This window comes from Ranitomeya imitator, chromosome 5, assembly GCF_032444005.1.
Source record: "Ranitomeya imitator isolate aRanImi1 chromosome 5, aRanImi1.pri, whole genome shotgun sequence".
NCBI lineage: Eukaryota > Metazoa > Chordata > Amphibia > Anura > Dendrobatidae > Ranitomeya > Ranitomeya imitator.
In genome coordinates, this window is record NC_091286.1 from 280,808,737 (window position 1) to 280,830,324 (window position 21,588).

Here is a 21,588-nt window from a genome sequence, read left to right on the forward strand (position 1 = left end):
AAAAGGGAGCACTAGTGGGTTTCTCAATAAATGTGACAAAATCTGAAGCTTTGATGCTCTCGGGACCCGCAAAACCTACGTGGGCTCAAAAGTACCCTATTCAGTGGAAAACCCAATCTATTACATATCTAGGTGTTCAAATTACTAGATCTCCAGTAGAACTACAGCGGACCAACCTGCAGGCATTTATCAGGTCATTGCAAGATGACTTGAATGCATGGAGCAGGTTCACCCTATCTTTTATAGGTCGGGCAAACCTAATAAAAATGATCTCTTTCCCGCGGTTGTTATACCTGTTTAATGTCCTGCCGTTCTATTTAAGACCTGTAGATGAACGCAACATCAATAGACTATTCCGCAATTTCATATGGCAGGGAAGGAGACCTAGAATTGGACTGTACATCCTCCAGCAGCCTAAGACTAATGGGGGAATCAATTTCCCAGATGTTAAATTATATAATCTGGCAGCCAATATGCGGATCCTTAGGGACTGGCTGAACGGTACATCCACGTATTCATCCACTACCGTAGAATCATCTCTGATAGGTAATGGGTCCCTGGTAAGCTTATTACATTCCCCTTATCCCTCATTATCATCAGACCACGAAAATAACCCCTTATTCATGTCAATGTGGAGGACGTGGGTGGTGGTGCGTAGGAGGCTACACTTGTCCAGTGGTGTTTCGCTTGCACAATCATTTTCCAATAATCCTAGTTTTCAGGATGGAAAGGCACACCCCATCTTCTCTAGATGGCAGAGAGGGGGTTTACAGTCCATTAGGGACATAGTTGACACACAGACAAGAACCGTCATTTCATTTGCTCAGGCATGCACTTTGTTCGACTATATACGCGCACACCCTTTTCACTACATGCAGCTGCAAAGCTACGCACATAGTGTCATACATGCTTTCAACGACAATGACTGGCAGGACGAGTTACTGAGCAAGTTAAATACATGCACTCAGAACAAGGGTCTGGTCTCGGGGTACTATACATTCCTTCGTCCTCTGATGCAGTATGATGCCGTAGGGGTGGGAATTACAAAATGGCAGGTGGATGATGTCTCCTTTACACCATCTTTTATCTTGCGGGCATTACAGAAAGCACTCAAATATATACCTTCTGTCTCTTATTGGGAAATGGCGTTACAGATCCTGCACAAAACCTATGTTTCACCAAAACGTAGTTATCTGATGGGGAATCTGGCGAGCCCGGCCTGTTCTAGATGTGGGGAATTTGAAGCGGACCACTATCACTGCTTTTGGGCTTGTCCACAAATTCAATTGTTCTGGCAGCGTATACATACCTTCGTGTTGACGCACACCTCATATAACATCACACTTACTTCAGCCTGGGCTCTCTTTGGTCATATTACAGATAGTGATGTCCATATACCATATCATGGTAAAAAATTCCTTTTTATTATCTCAGCTGCAGCTCGTAAAACAGTTCTGCAAAACTGGTTGGCGCCTAAAGTGCCCACATTGCGACTTTTCCTAGAGAAACTTGCTTTTTTGTTTAGAATGGACTGGATAGAGGCTTCCCTCCAGAAAGAGAGAAGGACTCAGACATTCTTTGACACATGGGAACCATTTATAGCGATTCTTCCGGCTCACACTAAGCAAGGAATCAGAGATTGTTTTAAGATGACTACTTGGTTCTTGGAACAAACAATAGCAGGTCGTCCGCCTCTGTGAGGATGATTCGCGGATTGAGACATATAAACCTGAGGATGTAGGAGTGGAAGCCGTGTGCTCTTCCCCCTTCCCCCTTCCTTCATTTCCCTCATGTGTTCTTCTCCCCCTCCCCCCCCCCTTTTTTTTTTTTTTATTTCTTTGTTATGTTTAGGCAAATTATTTTATTTACTTACTGATTGATACAAGAATGTGCAAATTGTATTCCCCTTTTTTTTTTTTTTTTTTTTTTTTTTGTGTGTGTTTTATCTAAATTTTATATCTGTATTGTCAAAAAAGTTTAATAAAAGCATTATTGGAAAAAAAATGCAATAACGGGCAATCAAAAGAACGTATCTGCACCAAAATGGTATCACTAAAAACATCAGCTCGGCACGCAAAAAATAAGCCCTCACACGACGCCAGATCACAAAAAATGGAGACGCTACGGGTATAGGAAAATGGCGCATATTTTTTTTTTTTAGCAAAGTTTGGAAATTTTTTTCACCACTTAGATAAAAAATAACCTAGACAGACATGTTTGGTGTCTATGAACTCGTACTAAGTAAATAACTTGGCACTCAACAGATAATAAGTGATGAAATTAGAACAAAAGGTATTTATTACTTGAATTGCAGTCCAATTATTAAACGTTTGAACAAGCGGCGGACACCGCGTTGATGCGCACTACCGATTTCTTCTACACTGGAGTGATTCTTTCCAGTTTTCCTATTCTCTTGGAGACTCCCTTATAGTCTGCCATGTTAGACATTATACTACTACTTTGGCTCTGTTAGCCTGCGTATATCTTAGTGCATTCATTCCACGCCACCAGTATTTCATTGGGCATTTTCTCCCATAATATAAATACGCTTTAGTCCTCTGCTAATTATGCACATAAGACTATCTTTCTAAGTTCTACAATTGAATCTAATTATTAGATCTTACGCCATTGTTGGACAGGTCTATAGAATACTACAACATAGGACCTGCTCCCTTCCCCTTTTTTGATTTCTTAAATCTACCGTGAAACTAGCAGTCGGCTTACTGAAGAAGGTCAAAAGTTTGACCGAAACGTTTAATAATTGGACTGCAATTCAAGTAATAAATACCTTTTGTTCTAATTTCATCACTTATTATCTGTTGAGTGCCAAGTTATTTACTTAGTCTACTTACTGGTGTGGGAAACCTATCTTGAGCACCGACACAGCAGTGCCACGATATATTTCACTATGAACTCGTACTGACCTGGAGAATCATAATGGCAGGTCAGTTTTAGCATTTCATGAACCTATCAAAAAAGCCAAACAAAAAACACGCATGGGATTGCACTTTTTTGCAATTTCACCGCATTTGGAATTTTTTTCCCATTTTCTAGTACACGTCATGGTAAAACAAATGATGTTGTTCAAAAGTACAATTCGTCCCGCAAAAAATAAGCCATCACATGGCCATATTGCCAGAAAAATAAAAAAGTAATGGCTCTGGAAAGGAGGGGAGTAAAAAACGAACCCGGAAAAATGAACCCGGAAAAACGGAAAATCCCAAGGTCATGAAGTGGTTAAAGATCTTCCAAAATCATTACGAGGAGACTGTCTTTAAATTTGGTACATCTTACTTTATCGGACTTTTGATTAAGACTGACGTGTGAATCACCAGTCTCAATTAATTCTCCTGAGTAGCACAGAGGAAAAACTATTAACATATTTGAAATCAAAATAGTAGAAGGGACATGACATACTGTTGAATGAGCACACTGGACAGGCACCACTGACCCTAATCTAGCATAGCATACTGATAACTTGACAAAGATGTAACATTAGCATCAATTATCAGTTAGACAGCTGTAACTAACTAAGCTTGTAGTTAATTAATGTGAAGACATGAGGCTCTAACCTTCTCCAGTGCATGGATCTGCTGCCTTTGGCGTTCATCAAGATTTTGATTTTTACTTTGCAACATCGCCCGTTCTTCTTCTAGTCTGGCTATTTTTTCCTTTATTCTAGCTTTTTCAGATTCCAGGTCTTGGATGGTGGCTTCTTGTGTCATCTGTGTAGCCTGCAGCATCCCAATGTGACCTACCAAAAAATATATAAATTCTTCAAGTGGAAGTGTATACCAATCAACATGGATCTTTTTTATTTTCAGGTCTGTGGATGCTTTTAACACAGTTAATGACAAACATATATGTACATGGATAAGGACACCTTTGGGGACTTTTTTTAACATTTCGTATTTATATAAAATTATTTTGCAGTGGGGTTTTATTGAAGAAAAAAAAACAAAACGATTTTACAGTCAATGCATCACAGTAAATACTGAACTGCAGAATGCCACACATGCCACCCTTTGGCTCTGCTTGTGGTATGACTGGTGCATGCGTTTAATTTCTGATCAAGTCATTTCCTTCTGCTAGGGAAGACCTGGACAAATTGCAGTATGCAGGCTACATCTTACTTTTTGGCTGTTGCTGTCCGGGCCCGTGGAACCTTTAAGCTAATGAGCTAAAAACAGGGGCCCCTCAGACTGAACTTCACCTGCCCAGCATCTCGATTTCACCAATAGCTGCATCCTTAGGTTGCAGAGACCGGTGGATATAATGGTGGAGGAGGGAGCTATTGGCTCCCTCTTCCACCATTCAACCTGTGCGACTGAGAGTCACTACAGCAGGCGCAATGATGTAATTATATCGCGCCTGCTGTACAGTCTCAGGCTATAAACAGAAAAGACCGGAGCAGTGTGTCAAGGTAATGGGAGCTTGTTGAGTAGCGTATGTTTTTTTTATTTCATTTTTTTCTTATTGTCATTCACCTTTGAGGGAAACGTGTGGGGACATCATACTGTGTATTGGCCATCATACTGACTGAGGTCTTGTGGGGGATCATACTGTGTGTGAGGGGCTGCGTGGGCCAGCTTTCTATGTTGGGGGCTGTGGAGGATCATACTGTTTGGTGGGCTGTGGCGTCATCTTACTGTGTGGGAAACTGTGGTGTCCGTCATCCAGTAGCGTAGCTACCAGGGGGGCAGAGGGGGCCATCGCCCCGGGCCCCGCGCTCTGAGGGGGCCCACCGGGAGCTACGCTACTGTAACTGCATCGGCACGCGCAGCGCGCCGATGCAGTTACATTCTGCAGCAGAGCAGGGAGAATCAATCGCATCTCCCTGCTCTGCCGCTATGGGGCTCCTGGGCAGGCGGGGGGGCCCGGTGCTAGCAGTGGGCCCCCTGCCTGTCATCGCATGGTGAGCTGTATCGGCATCTAGCCGATACAGCTCACCGCAGTGATGAGGGAAGGAGCGCTGCGCTCCTCCCATCATCCCCCACACCGTCTGACAGCGGGCGCGATGACGTCACAGCCCAGCGCCCGCTGTCAGATGAGCAGGAGCAGGAAGCACCGCTGGAACAAGGAGGAAGAGAGGTGAGTATTTATTTGCTGTGTTTTTATGTGGGCTGCCTTATTCAACAGTATCTGCCTATAGGGGGGGGAGTGCTGCCTCATATACAGTATCTGCCTATAGGGGGGGAGTGCTGCCTCATATACAGTATCTGCCTATAGGGGGGGAAGTGCTGCCTCATATACAGGATCTGCCTATAGGGGGGAATGCTGCCTCATATACAGTATCTGCCTATAGGGGAGGGAGTGCTGCCTCATACAGGATCTGCCTATGGGGGGGGAGTGCTGCCTCATATACAGTATCTGCCTATAGGCGGGGGGAGTGCTGCCTCATATACAGTATCTGCCTATAGGGGGGAGTGCTGCCTCATATACAGCATCTGCCTATAGGGGGGGAGTGCTGCCTCATACAGGATCTGCCTATGGGGGGAGAGTGCTGCCTCATATACAGTATCTGCCTATAGGGGGGGAGTGCTGCCTCATATACAGTATCTGCCTATAGGGGGTGGAGTGCTGCCTCATATACAGTATCTGCCTATAGGGGGGGAGTGCTGCCTCATATACAGTATCTGCCTATAGGGGGGGAGTGCTGCCTGATATACAGTATCTGCCTATAGGGGGGGAGTGCTGCCTCATATACAGTATCTGCCTATAGGGGGGGAGTGCTGCCTCATATACAGTATCTGCCTATAGGGGGGAGTGCTGCCTCATATACAGTATCTGCCTATAGGGAGGGAGTGCTGCCTCATATACAGTATCTGCCTATAGCGGGGAGTGCTGCCTCATATACAGTATCTGCCTATAGAGGGGAGTGCTGCCTCATATACAGTATCTGCCTATAGAGGGGGAGTGCTGCCTCATATACAGTATCTGCCTATGGGGGGGAGTGCTGCCTCATATACAGTATCTGCCTATAGGGGGGGAGTGCTGCCTCATATACAGTATCTGCCTATAGGGGGGGAGTGCTGCCTCATATACAGTATCTGCCTATAGGGGGGGAGTGCTGCCTCATATACAGGATCTGCATATAGGGGGGGAGTGCTGCCTCATATACAGTATCAGCCTATAGGGGGGAGTGCTGCCTCATATACAGGATCTGCCTATAGGGGGGACTGCTGCCTTATTCTACAGGATCTGCCTATGGGGGGAGTGCTGCCTTATTCTACAGGATCTGCCTATGGGGTGGTGCTACCTTATACTACAGGGTCTGCCTATGGGGGGTGCTTTAAACTACAGGATCTGCCTATAGGGGTGCTGCCTTGTGCTATATTGAGGACTATCTGGCACATTATACTATATAGTGGTTATCTATGGGGCCATCATACAGTGTGGGGATTACAGTGTTGGAGCCATCAAACAGTTTGAAGGCTACTAAGGGGTCAGTATACTGTGTGGGTGGTACTATACAGTTAGGGGGCATTATACTGTGTATAGGGGAGCTGTACGGGGGGGAGACTCGGGACATTATTAAATTTAAAGTGGGCACTTATTGTAAAGGGGAACTCAGGTTACTGTGACTATCAAAGGGGCACACAGAGGGCATTATTACTTTCTAGGGGGCAAAATGTGGGCTCTGTTTTCTAGGGCACTTGCACCCGGCATTACTATATTATAGAGGGGTGCTTTAGAATTTAGAGGGTACAGAGAACCACAGAGTAGGTGCAGTAATAGGGTCACATATGGCAGCAGAGGCTCTGTATTTGGGTATCAGGTGCAGTAATAGGGACACATACGGCAGCAGCGGCTCAGTATTGGGGTATCAGGTGGAGTAATAGGGTCACATACGGCAGCAGCGGCTCAGTATTGGGGTATCAGGTGCAGTAATAGGGACACAAACGGCAGCAGAGGCTCAGTATTGGGGTAGCAGGTGCAGTAATAGGGACACATACGGCAGCAGCGGCTCAGTATTGGGGTAGCAGGTGCAGTAATAGGGACACATACGGCAGCAGCGGCTCAGTATTGGGGTATCAGGGGAAGTAATAGGGAGACACATACGGCAGCAGCGGCTCAGTATTGGGGTATCAGGGGAAGTAATAGGGAGACACGGCAGCAACTGCTCAGTATTGGGGTATCAGCAGGATGAGGGGTTTGTGCAGGTTGGGAATAGATGGTGATGGCTGGAATGTGAGAAGTGAAATGTGTCTTTGTTGTTTTCTCTGCAGACAAGTTGTAGCTGGAAGAAGTTGTCATGTCGGTCTGGGCCAGATGGAAAAGACGGGAAAAGTGACGATCCCATCATAAAGAACGTCAATGGTAAGTCATTATCTATAACTGTGCTGTGATCTCTTATATGTTCTGTAGGACTGGTATCTACCACTGACCATATGGCGGTAATATCCATGTTGGTCGTTATATAGAGATTATCTTCAGTAACAGCGCGGTCATCTGCTGAGGTTCTCCACTATTAGGGGGCGTCATCGAGTTGTAATCAAGGTTACCTGGTTAGGGGCCCACTCAGAAGCTTCGCCCCCCCTGGACCAAAACCTAGCTACGCCTCTGCCGTCATCCTATTTATTTGGGAGGTCTGTGGGCCATCACGCTGTGTGGGGAGCTGTGGGGCCTTCATAATAACCTTGACCCATCTGCTATGCCCAGCTACCGCCCCATATCACTGCTCCCATTTGCTTCAAAACTCCTTGAGCAGCATGTCCATGCTCAAATTTCCTCCCACCTCTCATCTAACTCTCTCCTTGACAACTTCCAATCTGACTTCCGCCCCCACCAGTTCTCCATCCTCCTCCTTCTTGACCTGTCCTCTGCTTTCGACACAGTCGATCACTGCCTACTCCTACAGATTCTTTCTTCCCTTGGCATCAAAGACCTTGCCATGTCCTGGATTGCCTCATACCTTTCCGACTGCACATTTAGCGTTTCCCACTCCCACACCACCTCCTCATCCCGCCCTCTCTCTGTTGGAGTCCCTCAGGGCTCTGTCCTAGGGCCCCTACTTTTTTCCATCTATACTCTTGGCCTAAGACAACTCATAAAGTCCCACGGCTTCCATTACCACCTGTATGCGGACGACACTCAGATCTATCTCTCTGGCCCAGATGTCACCTCTTTGCTGTCCAGAATCCCGAAGTGTATGTAAGCCATATCCTCCTTCTTCACCTCTCGCTTCCTAAAACTCAATGTAGACAAAACCAAACTCATCATCTTTCCCCCATCTCACGTATCCCCCCTACCCGACCTATCTATTATGGTAAACGGCATCACGCTCTCTCCCGCACCTGAAATCCGCTGCCTCGGGGTAACTCTCGACTCTGCCATGTCCTTCAAACCGCACATCCAAACTCTTGCCACCTCCTGTCGCCTCCAACTCAAAAATATTGCCAGAATCCGATCCTTCCTCAGGCCACAATCTACCAAAACTCTTGTGCATGCCCTCATCATCTCCCGCCTCGACTACTGCAATAACCTCCTCTGTGGCCTCCCTGCTAACTCTCTTGCACCACTGCAGCCTGTCCTCAACTCTGCTTCCCGGCTAATCCACCTCTCTCCTCGCTACTCCTCTGCTTCTCCCCTCTGCAAATCCCTCCACTGGCTCCCAATTCCCCAACGAATCCAGTTCAATCTACTAACACTGATCTACAAAGCCATCCACAACCTGTCCCCTCCCTATATCTCCGAACTAATCTCCCAATATCTTCCCTCACGTAATCTCCGATCCTCCCAAGACCTCCTACTCTCCTCCACACTTATTCATTTCTCACACAACCGCCTCCAAGATTTCTCCCGAATATCTCCCATCTTCTGGAATTCCATGCATCAACACGTCCGACTATCTAACACCCTCGGCTCCTTCAGACGGAACCTGAAAACCCATCTCTTCAAGAAAGCCTACAGCCTGCAATAACCATCCTGCCACCTCACCATCGCCAGAGCCGCCGCCTCACCATCGCCAGAGCCGCCGCCTCGCCCCTACCTTCTGTCTCTTCCCCACTATCCCATAGAATGTAAGTCTGCAAGGACAGGGTCCTCTCCCCTCTGTACCAGTCTGTCACTGTAAATTTGTTTACTGTAAATTACATCTATAACTCTATATGTAACTTCTTTCTCATGTACAGCACCATGGAATTAATGGCGCTATATAAATAAATAATAATAATAATAAATAATAATGTGTGGTGGGCTGTGAGGGCATCATGGCATCATACTGTGTGAGGAGCTGTGAGTACATCATACTGTGTGGAGGAAGATGGCTTAGGTACAATGGTTGCGTAACAGGAGAAGCATGGTTTTCTACTTTTTGTAAACTTTATGAAAAGCAGGAAATGATATGGTGCTGATTAGCTGTTACTGATAAGAATATATGTTACAATAAGCCCTATCGTAATATATATTAGCAGTAGCAGATAATCAATGTTAGGACATATTATTATTGTTGTTAATAATAATAATAATAAGTTAATATTAATATTTAGCTAAATTAATTTCAGCCTATTAGTTTGACCATTCCCAACAGTGACGGTCTCTCATGTGGCCCATTGGGAAAAGTAACTACCCACCCCTGTGCTAGGGTCATCTTATGCCAGAAGTTCCTCAGACAATTATGAGATATTATATTAAACCAGGAACCTAAAGACCTAGCAAAAATAGCACAGCTCCAAGGAAAAATCACAGACTAAGTACTGGTTAAATATGGTAATAAAATGGTAATACAAGTAATGATAATGGTATCATGCAAACTATAATGATTGACTAGAACAATAAAAATTCACACTCACTGGCTTTTAGCACAAGTTCTGTAGCCTGCTGCTGTAGACGCTCCCGAGCAGCTGTTAGCTCACTTTCCATGTCTTTCTGTTTGCTAAGTAAAGTCATCTCCTCCTGCTTCACATTTTCCAGCTGTTTTTGAAGGACCTAAGGGAGCAAACAAAATATATAACAAAAAGCAGTCGTGACAGTGAATCTGTCTAACCTTACAGCAATAAATGGCAAACTCCATTATAAGGTGGCAGTGACTTCATCTATCAACCTTGAAACAAACATATGTTGGCTACAAGCATTTATCAAGCCTGCTCTTCCATAAGGCCTCCTGCAATATCAGCCGGATTCCATGCATTGTCACTACATTTAAGCAAACATAAATCAATTTACATTGCCTTTTATAAACAGTTATATAATTGAAATACATAATTTTTTTTTATCTGTACAGCTGATTTTTTTTCATTACACACATGTTCAGACATTATGGAACATGCATACTAAACTACGTGCAATCAATAAATGCAAATTACATATTAAGATCGATTATCCTTATGGGAAACTTATTTTTTAGCATCCGGTTACAGTGCCTTGCGAAAGTATTCGGCCCCCTGGAACTTTTCAACCTATTCCCACATATCATGCTTCAAACATAAAGATACCAAATGTAAATTTTTGGTGAAGAATCAACAACAAGTGGAACACAATTGTGAAGTTGAATGAAATTTATTGGTTATTTTAAATTTTTGTGGAAATTCAAAAACTGAAAAGTGGGGCGTGCAATATTATTCAGCCCCTTTACTTTCAGCACAGCAAAGTCACTCCAGAAGTTCATTGTGGATCTCTGAATGATCCAATGTTGTCCTAAATGCCTAATGATGATAAATATAATCCACCTGTGTGTAATCAAGTCTCCGTATAAATGCACCTGCTCTGTGATAGTCTCAGGGTTCTGTTTGAAGCACAGAGCTCATCATGAAGACCAAGGAACACAACAGGTAGGTCCGTGATACTGTTGTGGAGAAGTTTAAAGCCGGATTTAGATTCAAAATGATTTCCAAAACTTTAAAATACCATGGATTACTGTGCAAGCGATCACATTGCAATGGAAGGAGTATCATACCACTGCAAATCTACCAAGACCTGGCCGTCCCTCTGAACTTTCATCTCAAACAAGGAGAAGACTGATCAGAGATGCAGCCAAGAGGCCCATGATCACTCTGGTTGAACTGCAGAGATCTACGGCTGAGGTGGGACAGTCTGTCCATAGGACAACAATGAGTCGTACACTGCACAAATCTGGCCTTTATGGAAGAGTGGCAAGAAGGAAGCCATTTCTCAAAGATATCCATAAAAAGTGTTGTTTAAAGTTTGCAACAAGCCACTTGGGAGACACACCAAACATGTGAAAGAAGGTGTTCTGGTTAGATGAAACCAAAATCGAATTTTTTGGTAACAATGCCAAACGATATGTTTGGAGTGAAGGCAACACAGCTCATCACCCTGAACACACCATCCCCATTGTCAGACATGGTGGTTGCAGGATCATGGTTTGGGCCTGCTTTTCTACAGCAGGGACAGGAAAGATGGTAAAATTGATGGGAAGATGGATGGAGCCAAATATAGGACCATTCTTGAAGAAAACCTGTTGGAGTCTGCAAAAGACCTGAGACTGGGAAGGAGATTTGTCTTCCAACAAGACAATGATCCCAAATATAAAGCAAAATCTACAATGGAATGGTTCACAAATAAACGTATCCAGGTGTTAGAATGGCCAAGTTAAAGTCCCGACCTCAATCCAATCGAGAATCTGTGGAAATAGCTGAAAACTGCTGTTCACAAACGATCTCCATCAAACATCACTGAGCTCGAGCTGTTTGCCAAGGAAGAATGGGCAAGAATTTCAGTCTCTCGATGTACAAAACTGATAGAGACATACCTCAAGCGACTTGCAGCTGTAATCGCAGCAAAAGATGAAACAACAAAGTATTATTAGTTAAAGGAGCCGAATAATATTGCACGCCCACTTATCAGTTTTTGAATTTCCACAAAAATGTAAAACAACCAATAAATTTTGTTTAACTTCACAATTGTGTTCCACTTGTTGTTGATTCTTCACCAAAAATTAACATTTGGTATCTTTATGTTTGAAGCATGATATGTGGGAAAAGGTTGAAAAGTTCAAGGGGACCGAATACTTTCGCAAGCCACTGTATGTATATACACACATACACATATATATATATATATATATATATATACACATACACACACACTATAAAAACATATGAGCAAAATAGTTTACTCTATGAAGGCTAGAGTCTAAGAAAATGGGAAAATGGGTCAACCAGCACATCTCTTACCTGAACATTGTTCTCTGCTGTAGATAGAGAAGATTGTAGTTTTTGGCACTTTTCTCGAAGACTTCCTGCTTCTTCCTGTGCAACCTGAAATTCTGTTTTAAGAATACCGAGGTTCTTCTGTAAGATAGCTTCTTGAGTTTGAAATTCTCTCTTCAATTCGGACTCTTTCTGCTTACATGCATGTAGACTCTCGGCTGTAAAGTGCTGAGACCTTTTCAAAGCTTCCAACTCATGTTCATAGAAGGCCTGAGCTTTACTCAGCTTCCCTTCATAATCCTCTACTAACTTTTTCCTCTCCAAACGTAAGTCTTCCAGCTTTTTATTAAGTTCTTCCAATTGTAATCTATGCATTTCTTCTAGTGTTTCCTGGCCCTTGTTTAAAGTAGCATTTTGACTGTGTTGTGCTTTTAGGAGGTCTTGGATTTCTAATCTATGAGTTGCTCTTAGTTCTTCTAAGGCAGTACGTTTGTCTTTCTCAAACTGTACTTGAAGTTGCATAAAATTCCGTATCCTCTCCTCAAATCTCTTCCTTATCTCCTCCACCTCTCGAGACATGGTAACAACTCTCTGCACATGTTGGGCTTCTGCACAAAGTTGCATATCTTCTACCCGATGCTTGTAAACATCAAATTCAGTAAGTGCTTGGTGTTTCAACTTTTTATGTTCCTCTAATGATTCTTCCAGAGCTTGTATTTTTCGTTTCAGCTCAGTTTCCTCCGACACTTTATTTTTATATTGTAATATCTTCTCCCTGGTTTCAGCAAGGATCTGCTGAATTTCTTCTTCATGTGCTTCTTTAATGGCTTGTACTCCTGATTCATGCTCATCATTTCTAGTATTTAAGGCATATATGACCTGTGAATTGAAAAAATATCTGATAAGTGAACTCCATTCATATTTTTTTGATTAGCACCAATTACAAAACTTTTGAATAGTTACAGAAATTTAGAATTTTACACAAGATAGCACAATACACATCAGTACCAACGAGAATTTGTCACATATTCATTAACGAAACTGGAAATGGTTATGGAGTGATAAGGGTCCAGAGATCAAAAATTCTTAAAATTGGTCCTATAGGAGTACAATGAATAGAAAGTGACAAACAAGTTTTCCTTTACCATCATTATGTAGTCTCAAAAAGTATTAGAAAACTGAAATATATGAAATGGGTACAATGTGGTGCAATAATTTTAAACATCCCCATTTGAAAGGTTACTAATAATGTCAAATATAACTGTATATATCCTTTCATATATGAAGGTTTGAAAGTATTGTGTTCTTTGAATTGAGCTCTGATTTAGTAATGGCTTTTTTCTTCTGTATTAACATGTGTAATTAATGTAACGTAAGTTGGGTAGTGCTGCTATACAATGCAGAAAATATAACATTATTTCTTGCTAGGCAAAAAAATATAGAGATAGGAAGGCGACTAGGCGACAAGCGATATTACTTAATATCTTTGTGTGTAAGATGCAATGTGAGATCAATTCGGCATGAAATCCAAGTTTGCAGCTGTGGGTGGTGCTCAACCATAGGAGATATCGTCTTGATTCAAACAAAGAGAAAGTAAAAGTGGCACTCACCCCAATGTTGCAGTCGTGTGAAGTCCTTTATTCAAGCATTTACATGGACAAACAAGATTAGAGAGGGCGGCTGGTAGTAGGTGGGGTGCGGGAAGGAGGAAAGAGGACGACGGCCGTTTCGCGCGTTTGCGCTTCTACGGGTCCAATGGAATAAAGGACTTCACACGACTGCAACATTGGGGTGAGTGCCACTTTTACTTTCTCTTTGTTTGAATCATAACATTATTTCTGTTTCAAGCATTGAGGTGAAGGGTGGTGAGTAGAGATGAGCAAATCAATTTGCAGGACTTCGGTCCAGTGTTCAGGGAAATGGCACCTGACCACTAGGCATTTGATTTGTCAGGCGCAGTATCGTCTTTGTGACATAACACACAGACAACATTGTGTTAGCCATTTCTAATCAATAGCCATGCCGGGAATCTAGATCTTGGACCAGAGTCCCATTAATTGATCTGCTCCTCTCTAGTGATGAGGACTATTCCCTTTTCTGTCCAGGATACCCGTACAATAATAAGCTAATTTTGAGGTGTCAATTTGTAAAACAAACTATTTTAAATCTGCTGAAAAATTACATAACAGGTACTATTATCTCTCCATTTTCCAAATGTTGTTCCAGGCTTCCATTTCTCTCTTACTTACATAACCAGAACATCTCTGGCAGGTAAATTATTCCCTTTTGCAAAAACTGAATTTGCAGATTATATGAAGCAATGAACTCCTGCTAAATTTCTCCAGGACCAATAAAGGCAAAAGTTAAAAGTTTAGGCGTATCAATAATACTATATACAGACTTATTAATTTTTCTGTGAGTGACATCGGTATCTGTGAACTGCTCGGTAGCACATAAACAAATTTGCCTAATGGAGATTCAATTATCATGTTCCAATAATGCCTGGGCAGTCACCACCAAGTGTCATGAAACTGTTTACAAATATGTGCCAAAACATAAAGTGTATACCCAATATCATACACACTGCTCAAAAAAATGAAAGGAACACTAAAATCCCCACATCCTAGATATCACTGAATGAAATAATCCAGTTGTAAATCTTTATTCATTACATACTGGAATGTGTTGAGAACAATAAAACCTAAAAATGATCAACGTAAATCACAACTAATATCCCATGGAGGTCTGGAGTTGGACTGATGCTCAAAATCAAAGTGGAAAATGAAGTTACAGGCTGATCCAACTTCAGTGGAAATGCCTCAAGACAAGGAAATGATGCTCAGTAGTGTGAGTGGCCTCCACCTGCCTGTATGACCTCCCTACAACGCCTTGGCATGCTCCTGATGAGGTGGCAGATAGTCTCCTGAGGGATCTCCTCCAAGACCTGGACTAAAGCATCTGCCAACTCCTGGACAGTCTGTAGTGCAACATGACGTTGGTGGATTGTACGAGACATGATGTCATAGATATATTCAATCGGATTCAGGTCTGGGGAACGGGCGGGCCGGTCCATAGCTTCAATGCCTTCATCTTGCAGGAACTGCTGACATACTCCAGCCACATGAAGTCTGGCATTGTCCTGCATTAGGAGGAACCCAGGGCCAACTGCACCAGCATATGGTCTCACAGGGGATCTGAGGATCTCATCTCGGCACCTAATAGCAATCAGGCTACCTCTGGCGAGCACATGGAGGGCTGTGCAGTCCTCCAAAGAAATGCCATCCCACACCATTACTGACCCACTGCCAAACCGGTCATGCTGAAGGATGTTGCAACCAAGCAGATCGCTCTCCATGGCGTCTCCAGACTCTGAAACGTCTGTCACATGTGCTCAGTGTGAACCTGCTTTCATCTGTGAAGAGCACAGGGCACCAGTGGTGAATTTGCCAATTCTGGTGTTCTGTGGCAAATGCCAAGCGTCCTGCACGGTGTTGAGCTGTGAGCACAACCCTCATCTGTGGACGTCGGGCACTCAGACCATCCTCATGGAGTCGGTTTCTAACCGTTTGTGCAGACACATGCACATTTGTGGCCTGCTGGAGGTCATTTTGCAGGGCTCTGGCAGTGCTCCTCCTGTTCCTCCTTGTACAAAGGCTGAGGTAGCAGTCCTGCTGCTGGGTTGTTGCCCTTCTACGGCCCCCTCCACATCTTCTGGTGTACTGGCCTGCCTCCAGCCTCTGGACACTACGCTGACAGACACAGCAAACGTTCTTGCCACAGCTAGCATTGATGTGCCATCCTGGATGAGCTGCAATACCTGAGCCACTTGTGTGGGTTGTAGAGTCCGTCTCATGCTATTAGTGTGAAAGAACAACCAACAGCACAACCAACATTCAAAAGTGACGAAAACATCAGCCAGAAAGCATTGGTACTGAGATGTGGTCTGTGGTCCCCACCTGCAGAACCAGTCCTTTATTGAGTGTGTCTTGTTAACTGCCAATTATTTCCATCTGTTGTCTGTTCCATTTGCACAACAGCATGTGAAATTGATTGTCAAACATTGTTGCTTCCTAAAGGTACCTTCACACTGAACAACTTAACAACGATAACGATAGCGATCCGTGACATTGCAGCGTCCTGGATAGCGATATCGTTGTGTTTGACACGCAGCAGCGATCAGGATCCTGCTGTGACATCGCTGGTCGGAGCAAGAAGGCCAGCACCTTATTTCGTCACTGGATCACCCACTGACATAGCTGAATCAGCGTGTGTGACGCCGATCCAGCGTTGTCTTCACTGGTAACCAGGGTAAATATCGGGTTACTAAGCACAGGGCTGCGCTTAGTATCCCGATATTTACCCTGGTTACCATTGTAAATGTAAAAAAAACCAAACACTACATACTTACATTCCGGTGTCTGTCGCGTCCCTCGCCGTCAGCTTCCCGCACTGACTGTGAGCGCCGGCCGTAAAGCACAGCGGTGACGTCACCGCTGTGGTCTGCTTTATGGCCGGCCCTCACAGTCAGTGCGGGAAGGTGACGGCGAGGGACGCGACAGACACCGGAATGTAAGTATGTAGTTTTTTTTGTTTTTTTTTTACATTTACAATGGTAACCAGGGTAAATATCGGGTTACTAAGCGCAGCCCTGCGCTTAGTAACCCGATGTTTACCCTGGTTACCCGGGGACCTCGGCATCGTTGGTCGCTGGAGAGCTGTCACATAGACAGCTCTCCAGCGACCACACAATGACTAAACAGCGACGCTGCTGCGATCGGCATCGTTGTCTATATCACTGCAGCGTCGCTTAATGTGACGGTACCTGAAGTGGAAAGTTTGATTTCACAGAAGTTTGATTTACTTGGAGTTATATTGTGTTGTTTAAGTGTTCCCTTTATTTTTTTCAGCAGTGTGTATATATACAACATACTGTATATTCAGTATATCAACACTAGTGATGAGCGAATATACTCGTTACTCGAGATTTCCCTAGCATGCTCGGGGGTCCTCCGAGTATTTTTTAGTGCTCGGAGATTTAGTTTTTCTTGCCGCAGCTGAATGATTTACATCTGTTAGCCAGCATAAGTACATGTGGGGGTTGCCTGGTTTCTAGGGAATCCCCACATGTACTTATGCTGGCTAACAGATGTAAATCATTCAGTTGCGGCAAGAAAAACTAAATCTCCGAGTACTAAATAATACTCGGAGGACCCCCGAGCATGCTCGAGAAATCTCGAGTAACGAGTATATTCACTCATCACTTATCAACACCACAGGCTCCGGAGGAAGCCACTGTCAGTGGCAGCACACGTTGGGCATTTCTACATGAATGAGCTCTCTTTTTTTCAGGCAGCTTGTCACCTTTTGCTTGTTAGGCTACTTTCACACTTCCGTTTTTAGCAATCTGTCACAATGCGTCGCTTTGGGAAAAAAACGCATCCTGCAAATGCGCCCGCAGGATGCGTTTTTTCCCACAGACTTGTATTGCCGACGGATCACAACGTATGGCCATACGTCGCGTCCGTCGGGCACTGGATGCGTCGTGTTTTGGCGGACCGTCGTCACGAAAAAAACATTCAATGTAACATTTATTCGTACGTCGGATCCGCCATTTCCTACTGCGCATGCGCGGCTGGAACTCCGCCCCCTCCTCCCTGGGACTTAGAATGGGCAGCGGATGCGTTGAAAAACTGCATCCGCTGCCCACGTTGTGCTGAATTTGCACAACGTCCGTCGGTACGTCGCGCCAACGCTTTGCGAGGGCCACGTACCGAAGCAAGTGTGAAAGTAGCCTTACCAGTATTGCTTGTATGTCGGTGTCATTGTGCACTGCCAGACATTTACTTTCATTGGTGATTGTGTAGCTGATTTGTTAGTTTTAGGCTATTGTTTCCTTGCTGATCTACGAATAGGCAAGGTCAGTTTACTTACCTATGTGACGGATGATATTTTAAGTGATATTGGTGCTGATTATTTTTTCCTATGCACCTTCATTTGAGAGTTTTATTAATATACCGTAATTGTATTTTATCTCTAATTATAGTTGAGCTATATTTATTCTGACTTTTTAGTGCAGATTATATATGCTCTCTTTGTCATGGGAACTCTTTGCATATTATTATTGTAATATGCTTGCATTCATCAGTGTGTCAATAAGCTGTAGCTTGTGAAACTCTATTGTGGGTTGACGTTTATATGTCATTTTATGACTTTTAAATGCTTATAATTTTTTGTGGCTACTTGTGTTTCAATAAAATATCGTACATTTTTTATGGTGATCCGTGTAATTCATGGCATGTTTCTTTCCTCTTCATTGTCATCGCAGGTTTTTGCTTTTCAAACGGAGAACAGCATAATGTAGGGGTGGAGAGCCTGATTCCAGGGATGAGTTTCTTACTGTATTAGGCCTCTTTCACACGTCCAGATAATTCCGGTACCGAAGAAATCGGTACCAGAGTAATCCGTGTCCGTGTCGGAGACAGTGCTACAGTTAAGCGCTGTCCCCTGCCTTTGGTGCTGAAGCCGGCATTCATTCCTTCTCCCCTAACTGTAACGCTGTCTCCTGCACGGTCCGTGTGGTCCCCAGGCGGCATACGGCTGCCGCTCGTGTGCCACACTGATTTGCCACGTGAGCACACGGACACGGATAACTCCGGTACCGATTTCTCCGGTACCGGAATTATCTGGACCTGTGAAAGAGGCCTTAGGCTGTGTTCTGTAGTTTCAATACAATCAGTATTTTATCAGAAGGAGGTTATCACTGCCTGACTAGGTCTCACGTGTACAGCAGTCCAGAAAATATATGTAACTCCATCCGCACCACTCATTAGCGACTTGCTCATAATGTACAGAGGAAGATGCCAATCAGTGGAGTGGGCGAGTTTATACACAGCTTGCCATTCTGACCACTGCAACTTCTACAACAGATAAAGCAGGAATTTAATCAAAACTACACAAAGCAGCCCAGTAACTGATACATCCCTGGAATCAGGCTTTCTTGCCTTATATTATGTTGCTCTCAGATTACGGTACATAGCAAAAACCTGCTGACAGATGCCCTTTAAATAGCAGTTCTGCAGACTCCCGTATTTAACATTAGACCTTCTTCTGTACTGTCATTAGACTCCACCATGGTACACAAGATCCATGAGGCTGACCACAAGGTCACCAACTACAAGACAGATCTATTATTCTAATGTAATTATTGTTTGGTTTAATTCCTTAATCAAATGAGACTTTAAAAGGAGTGCTCACGGTGATCAATTGTCAAAAAGAATTTGGTTAAGCTTGAAGCTGCAGACATTCATCTTCCTCCGAAGCCCAGCGCCCACTTGCTTGCGGCCTTTCTATTTAAATAGAGAAATGACTCCTACAGATATCTAGAAATTCACACACCAATGGACGTTGCTGAGGTCTTTAGTATTACTTGCCATTGTTACACTGAGCCAGAGCTAGTGAAATAAGGTGGACTTCCAGTAATTTGGCAGCATTAGTATTTCACAATGAAGAATTTACCATGACAGCTGTGACCCGTCCAGGCTCTACCAGTTACAAATCCACCTTTATTTATTAGCGGGAACTTCTTTGCTTAAACAAGTTAAATGGTTTTCTAATCCCTCCAGATTAGGTTTTCATGTCTATTTCAGACCCCTGTATATATAGGAGATGTTAGGGATGAGGTCTGGACACTTTCACTGTGTAAGTTATCCTGTAAATCAGGATTCCCCTTTGGCAGCACTTTACTACTCTGTACCAAGTTGGTAACTGGCAATTTACTGTGTGATTACTGTGTGTTGTGCTTTACTGATTGTACTCTATGATAATACTATACATTATGGATTTGCTATAGTATTTTGAAGCATTTTACCAGATCTCTCTCCATTATCTGTTTTCCTGCACTTGTTCTTTCTAATTGTTACACAATAAAATGTACATTTTTTTTACATGAGACGTATATTTTTAAGATATAAACCACATAGTATTCATGTTCCCTGGGGTCCATTGGCGAGTCTCGCCATTGCTCCTGGTGCCTGGATTTAGCGGCGTCCACTTGGAAACACCCCGCTCAGAACCACAGAGCTCCCTCATTGTTAATGTGACGTCAGAGCCACAGCCAAAGCTAGGGACACAGGAGAAGCGGAGAGACCTGGGGAAGGTGAGCGCGGCACAGTTTACTTCTTCAGAATAACCTCTAGCTGATGATTAACAGTAATGAAATGGAGCAACAACTGTAAGTATAATTTTTGCTGTAATAATAGTTGTGTTCTGCCATTTAATATAAAAATGGGGGTCTTTAGTTTTGGGTTTATTGTCTTAGTTTGATGAATCATATTTATATGCAAGAATATCCACAAAAAAATTCCTTCTATTTGTTGAGTGAAAGTGATGCATGCATTTCTGCAATTTGGAAGAATTCTAGTGCCCTCAGTATATTGTTATTATAGTGCCATTTATTCCATGTCACTTTACATGTGAAGAGGGGTATAGGTATATAACAAAAAACAAGTACAATAATCTTGAAGCAAACAAGTCACCGACTGGTACGGGAGGAGAGAGGATATGATATCATATCATACTGCAGTCTAAAGGATCCACTTTAAATTAACGTCGGCCAAACCCACCGATATCAGCATAGTGGGTCGACAGACAAATGTGTATGGGGTCCTCCCAATTCTCCCTTGATAGATGCATGTTCGTTTTTGGATTGCTAACCCTTTTGTCCTTGGGGAAGCCGCTACTAGAGAAGTATGTTGGCGATGAGATGGCTCTAAGCCAATTGACTGGCTAAACTATCATTTGTCCGATAACTATTGTGTATGGAGGACATGAAAGGAAATCTGTCAGCAGCTTTTTGTTAATCCGTTTGGGAGCAACATATTGCAGAGGCAGAGACCCTGATTCAAATGATCTAGGCGTTCTCCGTATAACCCCGCCCACATCACTGATTGGCAGCTTCCTGCCCGCGTACAACTATAAAGCTGCCAGTGTTGGGGGAGGAGATACACAAGGGTCATGAATATGGAGGACTACCTGGCAGTAGGATTACTAGTCCCCTAGCTGATAAGACAGTGATTTTATCAAATCTACACTAAGCAGCCTAGTAAGTGATACATTGCCAGAATCAGGGTCTCTGCAACTTCATTATGCTGCTCTCAGATTATGTGGTAAAAGCCTGCTAACAGATCCTCTCTAAAGCTACACTCCACCCTAGGAGTGATAAATTACTATGCATTTCAGAAATATAGACACCGTACATGGTGCCAATGTAAGGAGGTTGCTTTCCCTGCTCCTTGCCTGGAACCACTTAGTTAGACAGCTGGGTTGTTGGGGGGGAAGACTTTCGGTCCTGGACAGAGGGGACCAGGTGACTGCTGGGAAGAGAGAGGGGAGTGGTCAGAAAAGTGCGGGAGAGAGAGCGCGCCAGAGAGGGGACAGCTGCACAGAGAGAGGGCAGGCTGCAGCGTCGCGCTCCCCA

At 43.7% G+C, this 21,588-nt stretch overlaps 1 protein-coding gene across 4 annotated transcripts in view; it reads right to left on the minus strand.

The window, feature by feature from the left end:
• FAM184A (family with sequence similarity 184 member A) overlaps window positions 1–21,588 on the minus strand; it is a 348,725-nt gene that overhangs the window by 150,120 nt on the left and 177,017 nt on the right. For all 4 annotated transcript variants that reach the window (XM_069726215.1, XM_069726217.1, XM_069726216.1 and 1 more), the window contains 3 exons: window positions 12,138–12,992; window positions 9,795–9,930; window positions 3,573–3,754 (listed from right to left, as the gene is read on the minus strand). In XM_069726215.1, coding sequence (XP_069582316.1) covers window positions 3,573–3,754; window positions 9,795–9,930; window positions 12,138–12,992 — 1,173 coding nt within the window. The remainder of the gene's footprint in view (window positions 1–3,572; window positions 3,755–9,794; window positions 9,931–12,137; window positions 12,993–21,588) is intronic.